Raw genomic sequence first — 21,425 nt, forward strand, 5'->3', positions numbered from 1 at the left:
CAGTCTGATTGACAAAGGGAGAGATGGTGACTAGAATGGTAGGTATGTTTCAGATAGGATGTTGTTTGGGTCCCAACTCTGGAAACCTCATCTGACTCCACAGGCTTCCTTCCATTCTTCCTGAGCAGTCTTCCCCAGTCCCAGCCTCTTCTGTGCTTAGCCACTTTTTTGGACTTTCTTGTCTCATGTTAGAGCAAATTAGTTCTTTCCCTATATGCCATCTGCCTAGTACCACTGAAGGGCATCTGGGCCTTCCTTGTGATGTCTTTCTAGGCTTCATTTCTTCACCAAAGTTCTTGGAGGATGTTGCTCATCACTGTTGTTTTGCAAGTGTGTTTACGTGTCTTTCCTTTTGTCTCAATGCTTGTTGAGGGCACTGGCCTGGTCCTCTAGACTTGGATATCTTCAGTATAGGGCTGAGCACAGAGTATCGGCTAAAACCAAACAAAAATATGAGCAATACAGACAAGAGGGAGGAGGGCCTGGGATGAATGTTTTGCAGCCCTTTCTGTTTTCCTAGGTGTGCGCTGTGTGTGAAGGGTGGGCAGATGGTGGTGGCACACACTCAATAAAGGATTATATTTTAATTTGGAAAGCACTTTAGAAACTTAAAGTGCTTTGCCTAAGTGCTGACTGCTATTAGTGTCTCCTTTTTATTAGGAAAAAGGACATGATTTTTCTCTTTTATCTTCAGGCTTGTCCAACTTCTGAGAGTCAATCTTAGCAAAATGTCTGCCCCTTACTGAGGACTAGTTACATGCCAGGTTCAAAGCTTTGGACTTGAAACACAGAATTCCGCTTTGCAGACTGGTTCTGACACCCCTGAGGGGATTGGCCCCAACAGCTCGGTATCAGGAGAGGAGGTGGGAAAGACAGGTCAGCCATTTGACATAGTTCAAGTTCTGTCCACAGCTCTCCCTGTCTCCATCTAGGCTTGGGTGGGGAAATATAAGAACTTATTACACTGTTTAGGGGATATGAGAACAACCCGGTGGTTATCAAAAACCCACTTGTCATGTAATACTACGAAGAGCCATTTTTCAAAGGAAGAGCTCAGAGGGAATGGCCCCAGGAAGTGTTGGGTTTGCTCTGTTGTCATCAGTGCTGATGAGACCTGGAGACAAAGACTCACAGTTGCTGGACCCAGTGATATTAGAGCTGTCAGAGGCCAGGTCAGAGGGAAGTATGTCCAACAGTAGCAGGAGTCCTAGTGTGGGAGATAGAGATTTGCCTTGGGCCTTGCTGGTTTGAAGGAAAGATACCACCCCTCCACCCCTCTCCATAGTGACGATTTGATGCTGAAGGTTCAGGCAGGAGGTCTGGAAGATTCAGATGAGCTATGTGACCTATTTCCTGAGCAGCTACAAGGTCAATATCTTTATCTCAGTCTAGATTATCACTGTCAGCCCTGGATGCTGAAGGTTCCATCAATGGCTGAGGCACTAGGAGATGAAGACTGGCTCAGCATGTTATTGCCCTGCAGTCCGCATCTCCTAATCTGGCCCTAATCTGGAGGTAACTAAGATGGGGGTGGGGGGAAACTACATTGAGCCTACTGCCTTAACTGGATTTCCATACCTCCTGTTGTTAATTATAGAGATGTAATAATGTGATTAGTGCACGATTAAAAAAAATCCCTGATATGATTACCATGGATTTAATATCACATGATATATCATTATATCGTTATACAGTGACAGATGTAATTGAAATACACTTATTGGAGCCGGGGGTGGTGTTTCATTCAATCCTCAGCACCCTAGGGAGGAAAGGGCTGGCTAAAAAGAATCAGTGAGAAAGGAAATTGTAATGAAAACAAAGGAAACTCACAATGTAGCTCTCATTCTAGGCAGGTGGATCCTACGGACCTAGTTGCCACTGGCAATGACAGTGCACAGGCAGCTCTGGGCAGGCCAGCTTCATCTGCAGGGACCTAGGCAGCATAACTCAGGAGCGTCTTTATCTTGTTTCCTTTCCATAAACCTTGGTGTCACCAAATCTCCACTGACTCAGCAAGTTACTCCACATGAAAGCACTCAGGACCCTAATGTTACCAAAGTGCATTGGCAGCTGTCTTCTCATCCTGGACCCCATCACCAACTGCCATGCAATGGAGACCTCGATACAGCCTTGCCTTTGCGTGGGGTGGCCTAGCACACAAGAGGCAGGTATTGTGGTATAGGCAGTGCACAGTTAAGTAGGTGAAGAAGCTAAGTACTCTACTTAAGTTCTGTTGATTGGCAGAGGTGGGGGCAGCTGTAAGGCCCCTGAAGTATGTTGTTGGAGCCAGAGAGCACAGTGCACCATCAGAAATTCCAGCTGGGCTTGGGGACATTGAGGTCCTATTGCCTAACATAAGAGTCAGTTCATCCTATTGCTGCTGTAGGCATTTTGGTCAAGCTTCTTCTGGGCCCAGTGAATGGATGGGACTCCCTATAGCTGAAGAGCTCAGGAAGGGAGAAGGAAAGCAGGAGTTTTTACACAGTTAGTTCCAAGAATGGCTGAAGGATTGCCATTCTACTGGGTGAGGAGAGAGGGTTCTTAAAGGACACTGGGTAGGGGAGAGTTGCAGCCTCTGCACAGCCAGAGACTATACCCTTCCCCTTCTCCTCTCCTCCCTCCTCTTCCCTTGGTAGAGCATCAGGAGATAACAGTATAGCCATTGTTCTTAGGTGTCTCCTGTGGGTTAGTAGACTGGTAAAGAACTCTAACGTCAAAGGTGCCATTCAGACTGTAGGTGGATTTAGAGTCAGGAAAGACTGAAGGAAGGTACTTTTGAGTAGAGTGTTGAAATAGAAACAAAACATAGGCAAAGGCAGAGGGCATCCTAGGCTGCTGAGTAAGCATGGGTCATAAAATGATAAGCATAGGGCTTGGTGGTAGTCAAGAAGATAATGGGATTCAGACTGACTCATCCATTTCTGGCTTAACCTACCAGTTTGGTGATAGTAGTGGCTTACACTGGGTTAGGAGAAGGTGCAGCTATGTTCTTAACATACTGAGAATCAAGCACATGTGTCAAGTCCATATGGAAAGGCTATGTGAGCAATATGTGTGTTTGGTATTTAGGGAGCAATAAGGAATATACATGTGGAGGGTGGGGAGGTTGAAACCGAGTAGACGAGGGGGCAGCAAGCTGAGCATTGTTGGCCCCAGTGGGAGCGAAGCGGCATGACAGCAATGGGGAGCACTTTCGGGAGCTGGGGCGTGATGGCAGGTGAGCGGAAGTGAGGGAAACAGTTTTCAGGAGCTTCAGTGTTAACATGTAGGCTAAGGATGTGAAATGCATTGTAGGTTTAAGAAAAAGGATAGGCTCTAGAGAGGTGGCTCAGAGGTTAAGAGCACTGACTGCTCTTCCAAAGGATCCAGGTTCAAATCCTAGCACCCACGTGGCAGTTTACCACTGTCTGTAATTCCATTTCCAGGGGATACAACATCCTAACACAAACATACATGGAGGCAAAACACCGATGTAAATAAAATTTTAAAAAAAATTAAGTATGTTTTTGGGTTTTTGTTTTTTGTTTTTTAGGAGTCAGGTATCCTTTAAACACCTTATATGCTAATTCACTTGATACTCACAGCAACTCGGTGAAATTGGAGCTGTTACTATCCTTCAAAGAGAATTGGGACTAAGAAGTTCTGTGAATATGGTAGAGATTTAAGCAAATGCTTCAACAAATCAGAAAGTAGGGGAGAAGGGCAGGTGGGCAAGAGCAGCCTCTTTGTAAATACAGAGCATATACTTGAAAGAATTTTGCCAGTGGCTTTTATTATTTCTGTGAAACTAAGAAAGAGTAGGGTGTGGGGTGATGTGGATGTGTGCTAAGATAGTGATCACAGATCCAGAGTGACCACTTCCTACATAGAAGTGTGACTTTTTGTAAATACTTAGCTCAAGAGCAGTGTGGCTAAACACCGTTGTTGTCATTTTCAGGAAAGGTATATAAGACAAGTAGTTAGGGAAGTTGAAGACTGGGAAATGGGTAGTTGAAATAATAAGGATCCAGGCCTGCTAGAAAAGGACTGGGGTCAGAAGGAATGAATAGACTATGAGTGGGGTAGAGTTAGAGACAGAGAGAGATTACAAAAGTTACATGTATCAGAGGTCAGTGTAGTTAGTCAAGATGAGAGTTCAGAAAGGAAGCAGTCTGGTGGTGATGAGGCCCAGGTTATGGCCCTGGGGATATGGAAGGAGGCAGATACGGCTCATTATAGAAGGCCATTAGTGAGAACCAGGAGCCAATAAATCGAGGGGTACATTTTCTATACTGTTATTCTGTACGTACTGAAGTTGCCTACAGTTGCCATTCCACATTTAGAATGAAGTCCCACAGGGAGAGAAATAGTCTGGAAGCTACAGGAGAGAGGAATTTGAAGATACCTGCAGGATATATGCAGACAAGAGGAGGTACTGGACTTGCAAGTATCACCCACTTCTGATCATTCCCAAATTTAACGATTCCAACAGATTCTGGAAAGTTCAGTTATATATAAAAGCCCTGGCTCTCATGTGGATATGATCTGGTAGGATCTGGCACACTGTGTGGCTGTAGCAGTGAGGGTTGGCTGGCTAGCTCTGCCCTTCTTATCTAATATCATAGGTTCTCTCTGTGACCTCTCTAAGGGTTATGTAGAACAGTCTCACTATTTTATATGGCTGTCCTGGGATGGTCTCATTACTTGATAGCAGTTCAGGGCCTGGACAAGTATTCCAGCAACTGGGGTGAAATCTGACTAAGTATTTTTGCAGTAACCTTGCAGTAACAGTATTTCTGCACTACTATGGAAATAGACATAAAAACCCACCCTGTTTCCAAGGGAGGGGACATAAACTTTTGATGATGGGATGGGAGATACTGTGGCCATCACTGAAAAGCACAGTGGGTGTTAGACTGAACCTGTAATAGGAGAGAGTAGTGTTGTTAAAGGCAGTACACGCCTTGGGTGATGACACCACAGAGCAAGTTTCCTCCTCCTCCTCCTTCTCCTCCTCCTCCTCCTCCTCCTCCTCCTCCTCCTCTTCTCCTTCTCTCCCTCCTCTTCTTCCTCCGCCTCCATTTTCTCCTCCTCCTCCCTTCTCCTCCTCCTTTCTCTTCCTCCTTTTTTCTCCTCCTCCCTCCCTCCTTCCTTCTTCCTTTTCCCCCTTCTTCTTTCTCCTCCTCCTCCTTTTTCCTTTGTAGTATGGATAACTGTGGAAAAAAAACATAGTGACTCACTCAATTATATAGTACTAACTTGCAGACCTGAGTCGAGTGCAGATTTGTCTTGACACCTGAACTCCAAGTGCACTGCCTTTTTGTGAGGCATGGTCTGCTGGATATGCCCTAAGTACACATGGCATTCCCAATCTGCATTTACTTGTGGCTCACGTACTCAGCTCACTGGCTGAGTGCTGGTAAGGCCAACACTGTATCATAGTGGTAGAATACCCTATTAGCATGCATACGGCTCTGGTTCCAATCTCTGATGCTTTAAATAAAGAAGACATGATGATCATTTAGGTAGTGTTTGTGGTTGTCAGACTCCTATCTTGAAGAACTTACCTTCTCCTTCCTCTCTGGCAGTTGTTAGGACAACGACAGACTGGATTTGGTTGCTAGTCTTGAGAAATGGCTTACCAGTCTTGGGCATGTATGTAGGGTGGCAAGTCATCAAGAGGCGTTGAAGGCCAGCTCCCCCCTTGTAGGTGGGGGACTGGATATGTTGGTACACTTTGTTCTGGAAGTTACTAAGTAGTCTACTTTTGTCCGAAGTACGAGCTAGGTTCTAGCCTTTTTACCCATCCTCCTTCCTGCCCTGTGCACTGTCTATCAGGAAGTGTATGGGTAGGCAGGGACACCAGAGCAGCTGCTGATGCCTCTTCTTTCCTCTCTGAAGGATCTGATGCTGCTGTCGTTGAGGGCTACTTCATCTATTAAACCCAATACACTTGTCGCAGCTGCTAAGCCCCCGTAAGCCGCCGGGCGCCGTGTTTGTGATGGGACTGACAGTGCATGGAGGAGGCTGATTATACACGATTCCATTTCGCGGGCCCAGCAATGTAATTTCACAGGGCGATCAGCGTTTGCATGTAATAGCAGGCTGTGCTGAGGTGTCAGAATATTAAAGGCGCTAATGGCAAAGCTCCCTGTTACACAGGGGGCCACCCGCCGCGCCTACAGCAGGGCTGTGCAGCAGGCCCGTCGCAGATGGCTGGCCACTAAGCTAATGGGGCAGCAGCCAAGGCAGGCAGAGCCACAAGAGGGGAAAGCCAGCCGGGAGCAGCTCGGCACCTGCTTCCCTGCGCATGGAAATTACAGCAGCCCAGGGGAAGAGAAGTGTGCGTGCCTGCCTGACAGGGTAGGGTGGGTTGGTTCAGTAGATACAACATCTTTCAATGCAACTCCACCTGTCCTCCTGGCTCAGCATTAGAGTACCTGTTACCGACAGAACTTAAAAGCTATTGTTCTTAGAGGTCATCTTCCTCTTTAGTAGTCATCCTTCCACCTGCTCTACCCTCTCCTCTGGCCGGGAACCCCGGGGGTTAGGTGCTAACTGTACAGCTGTGCAGACAGACCATAATGGCTGAGACGTGCCATGGGGGCTGCAGCCAGTTTGAAATAGCTCAGGCACAGGGCTTGGAGAGAGCTCTCAGAGCAGATTCCTGCCCCACACTGATCACGATGTAAAAGCTTCTTGTCCCTTACTCTTTACAAGTTGAAAGGAAGGGAACGAGAAGGAGAAGCCTCTCCCTACTCCTTCCATTCTCCTTTGTCCTGGCTGCACCTTTTGCCTGTACTGAAGTGCTTCCTGTTGGCTATACTCAGGTTTTCCAGTGTGTTCCTACAGGAGGCTTTCCTACCTCCTCTAGCCCCACACAGGTTCAGCCCCTGCTCTGATTGATTGCCAGCTGTCAGCCTTGTCTTCCCAACCAGAGTCCTTGCAACATAACTTGTATACTTTGCCCTGGGCAGGACTCCTGAAGACTTTGCTAAGGCTGTTTACAGATGCAGTCTCTTCAGGAGGATGGTAGGATGGCAGTTGCTGGAGGGAGTGGCTAAGGCATGTGTGTGGGTAAGCATGTACATAGTGGGGCTACTTCCTCATGTGTACTGCTGAACATGGTAGGGCTTCCAAATGGGTCCAGAGTACATAGTGACAGAGACATAAAGTTGCCTAGCTGTAAAAACCTCAGTGTCTCTGCATTGTCTGTGACTGTGACTGCTAGCTGTGCTTGATAAGTTTCCAAATGGCAGGGTTTTTCTTGGTGGTGGGTATTTGAGGTACTGTACCTAGGCTGCTTCTGTGAGTCTGGTGGTTGTGTCAGAGGGTAAGCTCTGGGGGAGATATGCCAGTGTTCTCAGCAGGAGCAGCAGGAGGATCCCAGGCTGAAGAAGAGCAGTTTTAATTAACCGTCTTTAATATCATTTTGGACTTTGGCTGGTATGTGAAGGCCCCGCTGGAAGCAGCATTTGTAAAAATTAAATCCCTCTTATTAGGAGCTTGGCAGACCCATGTGCACATGCCACCCCCTCCTCCTGGCCCATACCCCCTGAGGAAGTAAGTGCTGGATGAGGCCGTGTCTCAGCAGCAATTGGTTATCATGCCTTATCTAGGAATATGAAACTGTGCAGCATAACACCACAGCCTCAGTGGAGACACCAATTCATCTCAGCCTTGCTCTGACAAGCTACACTGCCTGCCCTTCCTGAAAGGCGTCTGTAAGGTGGGACCAGGCAGCACCTTGCCAGCTACTTCTCTCCCACCCGGGGCACTAGCTTGCCCTAGTCCAGCCTGGCCTCCTGCTCTTTGCTGCCCGTCATCTCCCTTCTTCACATCCTAGCCTGTGAAGATCTTGGGGATCCATAATTACAGTAATAACCTAGTCATGGTGACGTACAGAGCAAGCATCTAATGTTATCTGAAGTGGTCTTCCCGCTTAACTGTGATAAGGCTCAGGATGACGTGCAGATAACGTTGAGATGCCCTGTCCCCGAGTCACAAGCAGAGCGGAGGGGCCGCCACAGCCCTGCCGATCTCTCGTCGCTTTAAGCCGGGAAGCGGCAGCACCTGCTAATGCAAGTGTTTAATATTTGATGGGCTGGGATAAAGCAGGATCACCTTCGAATTGAATTGAGTGTCAGCCGAGAATCTATTACTGAAATTCGGGTGTGATTTGACAGCAAAGTAGACGATGTTATTCTTCACTAGTTACTGCAATCTTCTCCCCGACATCACTTAAATATTTTTTTCTTTGCTTGAGTAAACACACATTATCCTTCTTTTTTTCCCCCTTCCTTCCCTTTTTCCTTTTTCAAGGGGGAAAAACCCATCCAGCTTGCCTTCTCCAGGCTGATAGAGTAGATTGTTATTTCTTTATTTGTCCTATTAAATGGAATTTCTGATCGTTTAATCCGGCCTTTGTAAGTGATTTTAAAGTACTTGAAAGGCAGCTCTGGCCCACTGCGCTCCAGCATGAGCTGGCCATGCTTAGCAGTTTCCCAGCTGTGCCCACCTACTGGCTATGTCCCGTCTGCCTGCGTCCTCTTACTGTCCACATCCCAGCTCCGCCAGCGTGCTCTCTCCCAACCCCATCCTTGAGTCCACACTCAGCCTCTGATTTGTGGCTATAGCTGGGACCTGGGAGAAGGTAGAGGAGGGTTGGTTGGAGTTGAGCTGTGGCTGGTCCCTCTGTGATCAAGGAAAATGACTTTGGAAAGTACTGAGTTTTAAATTGCATTGGCTCCTAGTCTTCTAGTGCCTGTGGCCTTGGTTCCTGAAGCTGAAAGAAAAGAAAGTAGCCTTTTGCCCCTAGGCCCTGCACACCCCATGGTGTCCTCCCCCCACTCCCCCCATCTTGTTTCTGGCTCTATTCTGGGTCATTTCTTCTGTGTGGGAGTGCTAGGCCAGAAGTAGGTGGGTGTATCTAAGCATGGCTGGCAGGAATTTTGTTCTATCAATGGTCTCAACTTACCCAAGTTTTATTCCCATTACTACTGTGCCACATGCTATTTAGAAGAGGGTCTGCTTGGTGTTTTAACTTTCGAAGTGAAGAAATAGGTAAATGTTTAATCTGAGTTCAAGCCCACTGCCAGAAGTCCTTGGTGGTTTTTTTGTTTGTTTGTTTGGTTGGTTGGTTGTTTTTTTTGTTTGTTTGGCAAGCTAAGAAGAAACCCACCTCAGCCACATTGTAGAGGTCTAGCCCACATTGGTCAAAGGCACTTTCTAATGTGCCTCAGTTTCTTCATCTCTGACGTTAGGCCTATCATGTCAATGAGGGTAGAAGCTGCTGGTCCTGTCCCCAGTGAGGGAAGACAAGTCCTGTCCTGCCACATGTTCCCCACAGAGGGAGGGAGCAATGGAGCAGATGGGGGCCTGAGCAGATCGATGCCCCTAGCACTTCCTTCCCCAACCCCAGGAAAACAATTAAGTACAGATCAATGGATGGCCGCTTTGAATATGCATAAGTGAGCACTTGACCTTCAACAGAAAACACACACACACACACACACACACTGTTCTTCACCCCCACAACACACCCTGTACTTCCCTCACTGATGCTTGAGTTGACCTGGTGACCTTATTCCCTTTTCATTGAGCTCTTACACAGCACTTACAGCCTATGCAGAATCAAAAGCAATGTGACTATAGGCGTGTTGTTGTCCAGCTTCTGTTTCATTTTTTTCTGTCTGTGGAGTGAAATTTGGAGACACTAAACTCCTAGGTCCTGGCTGAGACCAGTCTTTGTGACCAGTCATACTGAGGGAAGGAGCCCAGCTCTAGGACAGGAGTCTGTAGAGGGGTGCTTGGTGAAGGGGATGTTTTCATGAAGGGAGGACTCAAGAAGACCCTAGCAAGCCAGAATTGTAGAGAAGAGCCCTACAAGAGGTACCCCATAAGGGTGGCAGCTGCTGAAGGGGAAGGCCCAGGACAAAGAATACTTGAGAGAAGGCAGGGTCTTGCTGATGGAGAAGAACTTTGGTGAGAAGAATGTATGAACAGACTCTAATGAGGTGGTATTACAGGTCTCTGAGCCAAAGAAGTGGGGCCTTTAAGGGATACTGGGTGGGTGGTGTTTGCTCAGTGGTCAGGGCCTCTGTTAACCAGTCTTACCTCCTGTCTTCCAGGCTTACAGCTTCGCCATGGGCTGCTGGCCCAAGAATGGACTACTAGACATGAACAAGGGCCTCAGCCTGCAACACATAGGCCGGCCCCACAGCGGCATTGGTCAGTCCCTTCACAAATCCCCCTGGCAGCTCTGTCAGTCCCCTGCCTGCATGCCTCAGTCCTCTGGCAAACAGGATTTCCCTGTCTCATTCGGCAGCCCAATCCTGTGGAAGGTTCTCATTGTTGGCTGGAGGGAGGAGGGTAGGGAGGGCAGAGTGAGGATATTATGGATTGGGGCAAATAGAACCCCTCAAAACATTTCAGAGGAGACTGAAATATAGGTTTGGGGTGACTTACAGGTGGCCTTAGATTCAAAGTGCTGTCCCCATCCCTCCTGCACAGTGTCTTCAGGGATGTGGGCACATGTCAGCTTACCCACCCCCCTGGAGCTGGAGGAGGCTGTTTAATATTGTTTCAAGTCTGTGGCCACTAAACTGGACGATCAATGGGAGTTAAGGAGATGAATTATTTAAACCTCACCAGCTTTTAATTAGTCTAGGTCTTTCTGACCGATGACTTCGTCCACAGGGTATTGACTCCCCCGCAGGATCAGCAGCCTCCACTGAGCAGTGCCTGGGTTGGGAGGAGCCACTTGGGGTAACAGGTGGGGTAACACTTGGAACTTCTGTTTGGGAGAAACTGGAATGGCTGCAATTCCACAGAGTTGGCAGCTCTATAAGCTTCTGATACACCAGTGTGAATATGTGTCTGTGTGAGTATCATGTCTGTCTGTGTGTGACAGCTTGCCTATACATCTGTGTGTCTGAATATAAGGTATCCATCTTTGTGCATGCCTGTTAGAAGAGTCTATGCCTAACAGTATGTCCATGTTGATTTGAGGGCCTGTGTCTGATTATGGAAACAACCACCAGCCTGTGGGTAACTGTCAGAAGAAAGTCTCTTTCTATGTCTCTTACTTTGTGTGTATGTGTGCAGATGTTTCCAAGGAACAACAATGACCAGCTGTGGGTATTCTTCCAGGGGATGGAGCCAGAGTGATTGTGGATGGTGTTATGACCTTATTAGAACTTGATTACTTTTGACGAGGTATCATCATTAGTAGGGGCTGGAGAGAGACACCAGAAGGGTAGAAGGTCCCAGCACTTGGTACAAATTAGTCCCTTTATCCATAACACACCTGTCAATTCCTGGTAGGTACTAAATGTGCTAAGGAGAGACAGAGCCTGGAATGGGTACTTGCCAACCAGGTGCTAGGAAAGCTTCCCTGTTCTCAGTTGCCAGGGTAGCTACTACCTTATCTATATCACAGTGATTTCTGGGATGCCCTCTATCCTTCCTAGGGACCAGAGGAACAGGAAGCCTGGGGCTCTCAAGGTGCCTTACTATAATTATAATGTTTGATCTGTAGAAGTTTTTCCATGTGACCTAAAGGAGACAACAAACGCAACTAGGAAATAAATCTTGAGGGTTGAGCAGGAAATTTACTACAAAAACTCCACTGAGTTGAGATTTTTGAATGATTAATAAGTTTTCTAGGTAGAAAAGCAAAGCAGAGAAAATGTGTGTACAAAGAAAGCCTGAAGACTTGAAAGAGTCCAGCATATTGAGAAGTTTAGACATCAGTGAGTAGTTTCCTAAGAGTGGAATAGAAAATGTAGTTTAGTAAACAGCTAGAAGCAGAGCCCTGGATGCTAGTTAAAAGGCAATTCTTTCTGGTGTGTTCACAGGGCGTTAGAAGGTGAAAGAGTGACATAGTCAGAGCCCTGCTTCAGATCAGTGCAGCAGTCTGTGCTCTTACTAGTTGTTCGATAGAATCTTGTAGATAGATGGGTGGAAGACAGGTGAGCAAATGACTCCATGGGTGGGTGATGGAAAGGGAGAGGCTCAGGTGAGTAGGACCACCGAGAAGACTTGCATCAGTTCAAGGAAGGAGTGCAGCAGCAATGGAGTCTTGTGGTAGCCTGTGGTAAGACAGTTTCCACAGCCTTGAGCAAAGTCCTGCTTCTGTATGTCTGCACTAGAGTGTGTCTGTGGGGAGGACAGCGTTCACCACTCTTTATTTGTTGCCCCTTGAGCTCCTCCCTCCCCTGTCTGTTCTCCTGAAGTGGCCTGTTCTTTAAAGAAGAACATTTTCCCTCTGGCTCATGGCTCTGAGTAACAGTGAAGCTAGAACTATTTCTAGCTTCATTGTGCAGAACCCTGAGCCCTCAGCTGAGGGGGCAGTGCTGCCAGCTTCCTGGGACAGTGGGAGGGGCCAGCAAGTTGCCCAGGGAAAGGCTTGTATGAGGCCCATCCCAAGGTAGGTGCTCAGAGAGTACCCCTCTATGGCTTTGCCAGTGGCAGAGGCTACCAGGGTACTGGCCCCTCTTGGCACTTGGTCTCTGCAGTCTGAATGAAGAGGACAGCCCTGCCAGCTCCTGGCTAGCTCTGAGGTGTGGGTGAGGGTGCTTGGAAAGGAGGGAGCATGGAGGGCAGTAATTGGGCTGGGAGAGGCAGGGAGGGGAGGCGTGGGTTTTGAGCAGTGAGGTTAATGGCCCTCGCACCAAAGAGACAGCTTTAATGAGCTTCAGCTGGCGGTGCCCCGAGTTACTGTGCGTGCTAAAAGGGTCGCGCTGTAAGAGTTTGATGTGGACTGCTTCCCGGCCCTGGGGTCAGGGGTCAGCTCCTGTCACTGGCCACTCAGGCTGGTCCTCAGTGACATGGTGCTAATTAACTGTGTGAGGAGCTGCCAGGCTGGAGTAGGGAACGGTATGTATATTGTTGGGTGGGGGGTGAGGCAGCATTGGGTGATGCTGGACAAGAACTGTGCAGATCCCACCACTTAAGCCATCTCTAGGTTCTGATTGGCTCTTCCACCATGCCATGGGGATATGACATTAATGCTCTCTAGGTGCTCAGTGTAAGGAGGCAGGCTTGCTGGTGGAGTGGGGTGATAGGAGGAGGACAGGGAGAGAGCTGTGCGGTAGCAAAGGTGGCTGGAAGGCCAGTCAAGTTAGGTATCTTGAGGTGTTTGTGGGGCAGATCTGATTTGAACTTTGAGAATGGTCTGCTGGTTTGTTTGGGGGAGGGCTGAGTTTGCAGGGCAGGGAGGCTAAAAGAAAGGCACAAGAAGGTAACTGAGAGCCAGGGCAGCACTGAGGGCTTGGGGCAGGCTAGGGTGGGGGGTCGATGTGTCAAGGATCCAGGTTAAACTTTCCTCCAGCCATTAACTGCTTACCTTGCATCTACTGTTTTGTGTCGAGAATGATGACAGGGCTAAACGTGAATTGGTACAGATGACATGATGCCTGGTGCCCACAGAAATTTCAGGTAGAATTCTGAGCTTGGTACTGGAGACTGAAGGAGACAACAGTTCAGGGATGGCAGGAAGGCTTTGGAGGCTTGTGAGCAAGACATTTTAGCAGGGATGGCAGGAATGGGTTGGGTTTAGCCCTGGGAGCCTGAAGTACTAGGTAGGGCCACAGTGGAAGAGCTGCTGTACTTCCAAAGCTGATCTGCCAACTCCAAAGCCTCAGTTAGCTTGTCTCCGAGGCAGAATAGCTTCCCAGCAATTGCTGAGTAGTCTGCCTTTCTTTCATTTCATCAGAGTGTCAGCAAAGTGTTCCTCTTGTTTTACATAAACTCATTTTCCTAATAGTCATGTAAATGTAGGCCTAGCCTTTCCCTTCTTAAGAAGCTGGCATGACTTACTTGGTCAAGGTCCCACAGGCAGTTGACTAAGGAGCCAGGCTTAAGTAAGTAATACCAAGTGCACAGCCCAATGTCTCAACTCTCCTGCCCTGCTGATGCTGCGCCTTTTTAGTATTGAACTTTGTGATTGTTTTGACATAAAAATAAAACAGAACAACAAAAATCCAATCCAGGTGTAATGATGCAGGACAGGTGGATGGATCTCTGAATTTGAGGCCAACCTGGTCTACAAAGCAAGTCCGGGAGGACAGCCAGGACTCTGTTACACAAAGAAACCCTGTCTCAAAAAAACAAAACAAAACAAAACAAAAAAGTGGGTTCTGGGATTCAGATTTGAATGCTTGAGAGAAAGCACCTTACCCACTGAGCAATCTCCTTGGCCTACTCTTCATGCTGCTCTCCTTGTTTTCCTTACGATCATGTGAACCTTATAGGCCTGTACAAAGCTTGGGCAACAGCTGAAGAAAGAGGTCGACCCTGCCATCCATCATTCCTGTTGAGAACACTTTGCCCTGAAGCCAGGGCACTGCATCTGCTGACCTCTAGCCTCTACTGGTCCTGAAAGTTCTTGCTCTGATTAGTCTGCTCTCTACCTCTTAGCCCAGAGAATCCTGGTCATCTTTAGGCCCTCACAGTAGGGACACACAGAAGAATATCTTGATATCATTTGTTGTGGGAAATCAATAACTCAGTGGTAGAGTACTTGCCAGCAAGAACAAGACCTAAGTTCAGTCTCTAGTACCACAAAAGGACAAACCAAGATGGAATATTCCAAGCTAGGCTCTGCAGCAGAGCCTGGGTTCCTTCCCTTCTTTCCTTTCTGAAATCTGCACAGCAAAGATCAGTCAAATCTGCTATTGTGACAGAGCCCACAGACTGCAGGTTTCAGCCAGCTAGGAGAATAACTGAACAGTTCCCATACCCAGCTGGGTGGGCTTGGCCCTGTGGTCTTAGCCCCTCTGCTCTGAGACTGAGGAGGGTCCTGCTGAGGCTCATGGCACAGGTGGCATGGCCAGAAACCAAATGGACTCTCAAGAGCTTGCTGCCCAGCACAGTTTGGCAAGAGCTAAGCTGGCAGGTGGTGGCTGGGGGGAGGGTGCCCCCTCTGTGGGAGGAAGTACTAGCCTGTGGTCTCCCCCACATGAGTAGGGTGTCTATCAGAGTCCAGTCAGAATGCATTAGCTCTGTGGCATGGATCTCATTAGTGCCCGTGAGAGGTGTCACTGCAGGAGAATCGTAGGCTCAGGGAGACGCTTGTACCAAAAGGAAGAAAGGACAGTGACAGCCTTTTCTCTGCCGCCAGCTCACTGGGCCTCCCACCCTCCTCCTCGTGGGGAGGGGGGTGCTGGCTAATGAGCTCAGCTGCAGTACAGCTTTGGCTTCCCCTCCTTGAAGTTTCCCAGGTCTCTCTGAAGACCTCGGGCCGGATTAGCACACATGGACACCAGCCCCTCCTTTTGCCCAGCAGGGAGTTCCTTCTGATCACCCAGCTCCTCCACAGTAGGGGGGGAGGGGCTAACATGGGGGAGGGGTGTTGCACCCCTGGAAATGCTCAAATCCCTCTACATCTCAGTGACCACAATCCCCTGTCTGCAGAGGACTCTTGCTTTCAAGAGCTTCAGTCTTTGCCTCTCTTTCAGCCATCTGGCCTGGCAGTGTTGTTTTCCCTAAACCCCTTCCAAGACAGAGGAAATGGAAGGACTCTAGCTGAGGAGTCTGCAGGTAGTGTGTGCATATTCAGAAGCCCTGTGTCTAGTCCAGATGACTCTATAGATGTGGACATCCCTCTTCTAGTTTCCTCAACCGTGTCACTATGACCACTATTACTATTTTGGGCTTGGCCACGTCACTGCATGGATATAAGCCCGCTATAGTGTCTTTCCCCATACTTATCCTGCCCATCTCCTTTCTGATGTAGCCTTGAGAAAGTGGGTGGCATAAGGGGTAATTACCCAGGTGCCAACTGGGTCTCCACTTCATATCTGGATGGTCCCTGGGAGTGAGGGACATTTTGCTTCTTGAACAAGGGGCCCCTAAGGAGGATGTATGTGTGTTAGAATTGGTTTAGGTGAGTTGAAGGTTCTGGGGTGTGTGTGTGTGTCTTGCCCGCCATGTGGGTGATGCAGTGAAAGTGCGATCTTTGTTCCCTTCCTTCTTAGCCCCAGGGTGGCTCGGCCTCCCCTTGTCTCTCTCTGTATCTCCTGTCAGACCATCGCAGACGTAAATGACAAAGAAATCAGAAAGACAGATCAATGCTGGCCAAATTAGCACTTGCAGATAGACTGTGCGGGGATGTCAGCGCCCTGACCCCTGGTGATCTTGCAGCCTTCACCGCTGATATTATGCAAATTGCATCCATCTGGCAGGACCTGTGCGTGCTTGCTGCTCCTACTCAGAAGAGTAATGGGCTGGGGGTGGGCGGGGATGTTGGAGCAAGAGTCACTGGAGAGCCTGTGTTTGTGAGAGCATGTGTGTGAGTGCGGTGCCCACCAAGCACTGGGCGGTGATTGAGTGATTGACAGGGCAGATAAGGGGCTGCATTGGATTCCTTTGGGCTAGGGGATTAGGAACAGCTACAGATGGGAGATAACTGGACTTCATTGCAGTTTATTTCCTCCTTATCCCCTCTCCCCACCTTCACTCCCTGAAAAACACAATTGCTGTAGTTTGCGTTTTTCATCAATATTTGCAAGTCATTACACTGGTTTAAGGTGAGAGACAATGTCAGGGTCTAGAGCCAATCAGCCCCTCTCTGAATCCTGAATGGGTCCTGCACCCTGAGAATTAATCTCCAGAGCATCTAACCCAACCTACCTTCAGGGGCATTTGCGGTTGTCTCCTCCAGCCCTTAGTACACAGGTGACAAACCCTTTCCTCAAGACTTCCCTCATCTGACCCAGGACCATAAGGCTTTCCTTTAGCTGAGGCTCTGCTCCTTAACTTGGAGCAGCTGTGTGACATCCCTGCCTTTATGTTTAGGCTGCAACCTAGGTGCTTCTGGCCTTGGCATTAACTAGGTACCCTGAGATAGCTTCCAACCTGCTGCAGGGACATTTGTGAGGAAACTGAATCTCAGGAAGGTTGTTGTTCACCTCAGGCTGCCGAACAAGAAAACGAGAGCTAGAATTTAAACCCAGATCTCTCCTATAGAAGTTGAGCACCACCTCTGCCCAACATTACATATGTCACCACTGCTAGATCCACTGAATGAACCATCATGTGCAGTGGGCAGATGAGTTCCTTCAGATCCCAGTCTGTGCACACAAACCCAGACCTAATCTCTGATCCCCTGCCAAGCTGATCTCACCATTCCAGGCCACAGGGATAAAAGCTGTACAGTTCCTGTCCGTGGGAACTATGTAGGTGAGGTAGTGGGACTACTACAGGGACACACAGAGGATAGAATGTACCCAACAACTAAGACAGCCCAGGAGCCTGTCATAACCTGTGGCGCTAGACCCTGTATCCCAAGGACAGGGGCTGATGCAGCTTGGGCCAGTTAGGATACAGTTGTCACAGAGGCCCCTCCAAAATTGGGTCCCTGCTGTACCCTCCCACCAGGCAGAGTTGGGAGCTGGGAGTGCTGGGGACATGTCCGAGGACATATGTGCAAGGGGAACTTGTCCTAATGAGGAGAACATGGCTGCTAGTTAGGCAAGGGGCGGGCAGGAGCTGCAGAGCTGATTGAAGGCAGGGGCAGGGGTCAGACAATTAGGCCCAGATCCGGCTGTTTGATGTGAGTTCTGAGGCCTCAAAGCCTCCCTTCAGCCGGCTCCCTCTACTCCCTCCTCTCCCTCCTCTTTCCTTTCTTCTTCTGCCCAAAGGCAGGAAGGATGGAAACGCTTATACTCGATGTTACTATATTAAACCCTGTGTCAGGTCAGCAGGACCCCAGGACTCCTGCCCACAGGGGGCACTCTAAGCCCCCAGGAGGCTCCTTGGACCTTAGAAGGAGCATGTGGCCAGAGGCCAAGCCTAGCCCCATGGAGCTCTAGAGTAGAGAAGGCTCACCTCTCTCCCACTTCAGAGACTGAATGGTGTTGTCCAGTAGGAAGTGGGCTCTTGGCTGTTGGGGCACGTCCTGGGTCAGCTTTAGCCCATCACCACCTACAGCCACGTAGTTATTACCCCGGGGCTGGGGGTAAAAACATGGTTCACATATGCACATATGTGGTCACACACAACTAAGCAATCACCCCCAAATCCTCATGTGCCAGATACAGATTCATAGTCCAATAGTACCATCATCCTGGCAATCCAAAGCAGAAACTCCTCCATCTCAGATGTTGTAGTCACACATGCCATCACAAGGCTCCTAGCATGCTTTAGTCATTCACAGGGTCTGTCTTGCATAGAGCCCTAGGAGCCAAGTCCCACCCCCAGGATAATTGGGAACAACAGTTGGATTTGAGGAGAAGAAGTAACTTGGATTTTCCAATTCCTCGCTCCTAGGAAATAAACAGAGCTGGTACTGACCTAAGAGATGAAGCCATATTGTGGGGGCCAGTGGAGAAAGGGAGGGTGGGAGCAGAGATAAATGTTAGCTCATTTCTTCCGTAATTAGTTACTCCCTCATCCCCGAGTTGTAATTGTGAACAAGCTGTAATGTTTAATTAGTCTGTAAATGAAACCCCAATTTCATAATGGCCTTGCTGACAGGGCTAAGTGAGCAGGGGAGTAAGTGGAGGGGAGCCAACAGAGGACCTAGAGTTGGGGGGTGGGTGCAGTGGGATCACCTCTTTTCAGCTATAGCCTTTCCTGTGTGAGGAGGCTGTATGAGTGAGGCCCGCCCTGTGCACACACATGCCTGCAGTCTCCCTGTACTTCTTACCAGGGAATGGACAGAGAGAGGCTTCCTCATAACCTCTGCCTCCCTTCAGTTCTCTAGTGGGTCTCAACCTGTAGGTTACAGGTCTTTGGGGGAGTGGGGAGGGTGCAGTCAAACGATCCTTCTATAGGGTTGAATAATAGATGTTTACGTCAGTGTTCATATGGTAGCAAAGTTGCAGTTATAAAGTAGCAGTGAAAAAGATGGTTGGGATCGCCACAGTATGAAGCACTGGATTAAGAAGTTGCAGCATTAGGAAGGCTGAGACCACTGTTCTAGTGAGTTGCACAGTCCCAGTTGGAGAAGCTGACTAAGGTTAACCCTAGCAAGGATCATGCTCACCACTAGATTTGACATTCTTGTTTTCCCTAATCCTACTAAAGAACCAATGCTTAGCACCTGGAACTTCTGGATCTGTTCCTGCTTGACAGAGAAAGCTACTATTGGCTTAGGCCCCTCCCCTCCTGGTGCACTGCCAAGTGGAACCCAGCATCCATACTATGCTGACACCTCTGGCCTGACCTGCCTTGAAGGTGTCATCACTGCAGCCTGTGGTAAGCTGGAGCTGCCGCAGGGAGGAGTCCTAGGCCCCACTGCTGCCTCATTGGTCTCTCCCCATCTCCTCCACAACATCCTTACCGCAGCACATAACCTCCCCCTCTACCCCCGCCTGCCACAGTCATAAATCTCAATTTACGAGGGCAGCTCTGGTGGGGGAGGGAGGCAGCTCTGCTAATGATGGTTCCTCAGCCGGATTTTTCATGTTGCACAGTCATAAATTTTTAAGAACAGCATGGGCAGCACCTTAGCAAGTTATCGAAGCTGCCTCCAAGCTGGCTGCCTAGCTCCGAGAGAGCAGAGACAGGTAAAGCAAAGCAAAGGAAGCATCAGTAGCTGGAGTGAGGGCAGCCACAGCTTGAGTCTGAGGGTGGCAAAGGAGGCTGGCCAAGCCACCAGTTATAACCCCTCAGACAAGTCAGGCTAAGCCAGAGCAGTAAGATCCAAGGAGGGATCAGGAGTGTGGTGCACAGACCATGCATGGCGTTTGGGAGCTGCTGATGGATGCCTCTGCATCAGGACTTGACACCATGATGTACGGGGAGCCTGAAGACATATAGATTTTCCAAGTGGCCACTTTGAATAGAATTACAAACCCTGAGCATGTGCACAGTGAGGCCCATGCTTTCACAGAACGGTGCTTGCTTCATAAACCAGGGCTTTTAGCTTTGTTCTCAGGAGCTAGGGCCCTTGGTCATCAAGAGAGATCCCTAGGGAAATGCCCACATAGACAGTATGTTTTGTATGTTGACAACTCTAAGCCCAGTCTGGATGAGGCTTTTTTCCAGGTTGTGTGGTCCTGGGCAAGTCATTCTTGCCATCAGAACTTCTGTTTCTTCCTCCTTGGGGTTGACAATGACTTGTCAGGCTTACTTGAAGGCTTACTGAAAGTACTGAGAGTCCCTAAAGTATGCTAATCCCTTAGTTAGATTTCTGTGACGCTTCTGAGGGGAGTGTTTGGGGGAAAGATCCTTATAGGTGATGGCTGGGCTTCACTTTGTTCAATTCATTTAGAAAACATTTGCCAGAGTCTTCTGGGTCCACACCAAACCAAAAGCAGTTCTTCTAGGAGGTGAGGCAAGCACTTTTGGCTGCATCTCCAATGTTCTCATCTTTGCCTGGGACTTTCGTAGGACTAATGGACCACATTCAGCACTTCAAAGGAACTGACAGGTAGAATAAGCTACTACATAAGGACAAGTGATCAGGACAAGTGCTCACCTGTATTCCCTGATTTAGTGATCCTGACTGCTGCTTCCAGGGTACACAAGCAGTAGCCAGCAGAGCATCAAAGCCTTTGGAGGAGTGGGTCTCATACCACACAGAGGAGGCTTACGTACAAAGTCTGGAATCAAACCTTTGAAATCAGCCCAGGTGTTGTGAATATGTGTTAGTATCAGGGTGGTCTTAGTGACAATCAGTAGGACACAGGCTGATCCTGTGCATGGAACGGCCTCCACACTGAGCTCTTTGCTGGCTGAAGAAGCTATCTTAGACTCTTACCATGCACACCTGCTCACCTTTCTTTGGTTTTAAAGATTTATTTATTTAATGTATATGAGTGCACTGCTGCTGTCTTCAGATACAGCAGAAGAGGGCATCAGATCTCATTACAGATGGTTGTGAGCCACCCTGTGGTTGCTGAGAATTGAACTCAGGATCTCTGGAAGAGCAGCCTGTGCTCTCAACTGCTGACCGTCTCTCCAGCCCCTGCTGACCTTTCTTACCTCCATACTCCATACTCTCCCTACACCTGTCTACTTCACTTCAGTAATTTTTTTTTCTAACGTGTTTTCTTTCACTCAGCTCTACACCCTACCCCTTTGGCCTAAGTGACTTTGGGCTACCCTTCAGGACTCAGTGCAAGTTTCCTTCTTCAACTCCTAGACTTGCAGGATTTTCTCCCACATGCACTTTCCCACAGCACCCTGAGCTCCCTCTTTACGCATTTAATCACCATTTTAATTAAGAGTCACTGGCTCAGAAGTTGTTTGGCACCTCTCTCCCCACTAGACCTTAAGTTCCCAGAGGGCAAGAATTTGAGGTTTTTTTTTTTTTTTTTTTTTTGTTTCATCTTGTATCCCCAAAGCATAGCACATTGCCTGACAAGGTAGGTAGATAATAAATAAATTGTGCTGTTTTGAATTGAGTTAAATGGAGTTGAGATGGCCCTGGCCCACCCCTGGGTGCTAACACAAGCCAAAGTAACTAGGGAAGTGCCTGTAGCTGAGGTGATTCC

The 21,425-nt window shown here is 48.6% G+C and overlaps 1 protein-coding gene across 5 annotated transcripts in view; it reads left to right on the forward strand.

The window, feature by feature from the left end:
• ERI3 (ERI1 exoribonuclease family member 3) overlaps positions 1-21,425 on the forward strand; it is a 127,145-nt gene that overhangs the window by 93,136 nt on the left and 12,584 nt on the right. For 4 of the 5 annotated variants that reach the window (XM_080921929.1, XM_080921926.1, XM_080921927.1 and 1 more), the window contains one exon: positions 10,110-10,209. The exons of the other annotated variant lie outside the window; for it this stretch is intronic. In XM_080921929.1, coding sequence (XP_080778055.1) covers positions 10,110-10,209 — 100 coding nt within the window. The remainder of the gene's footprint in view (positions 1-10,109; positions 10,210-21,425) is intronic. 5 annotated transcript variants of the gene reach the window in all.

This window comes from Micromys minutus, assembly GCF_963924665.1.
Source record: "Micromys minutus genome assembly, chromosome: 9".
Classification (NCBI taxonomy): Eukaryota; Metazoa; Chordata; class Mammalia; order Rodentia; family Muridae; genus Micromys; species Micromys minutus.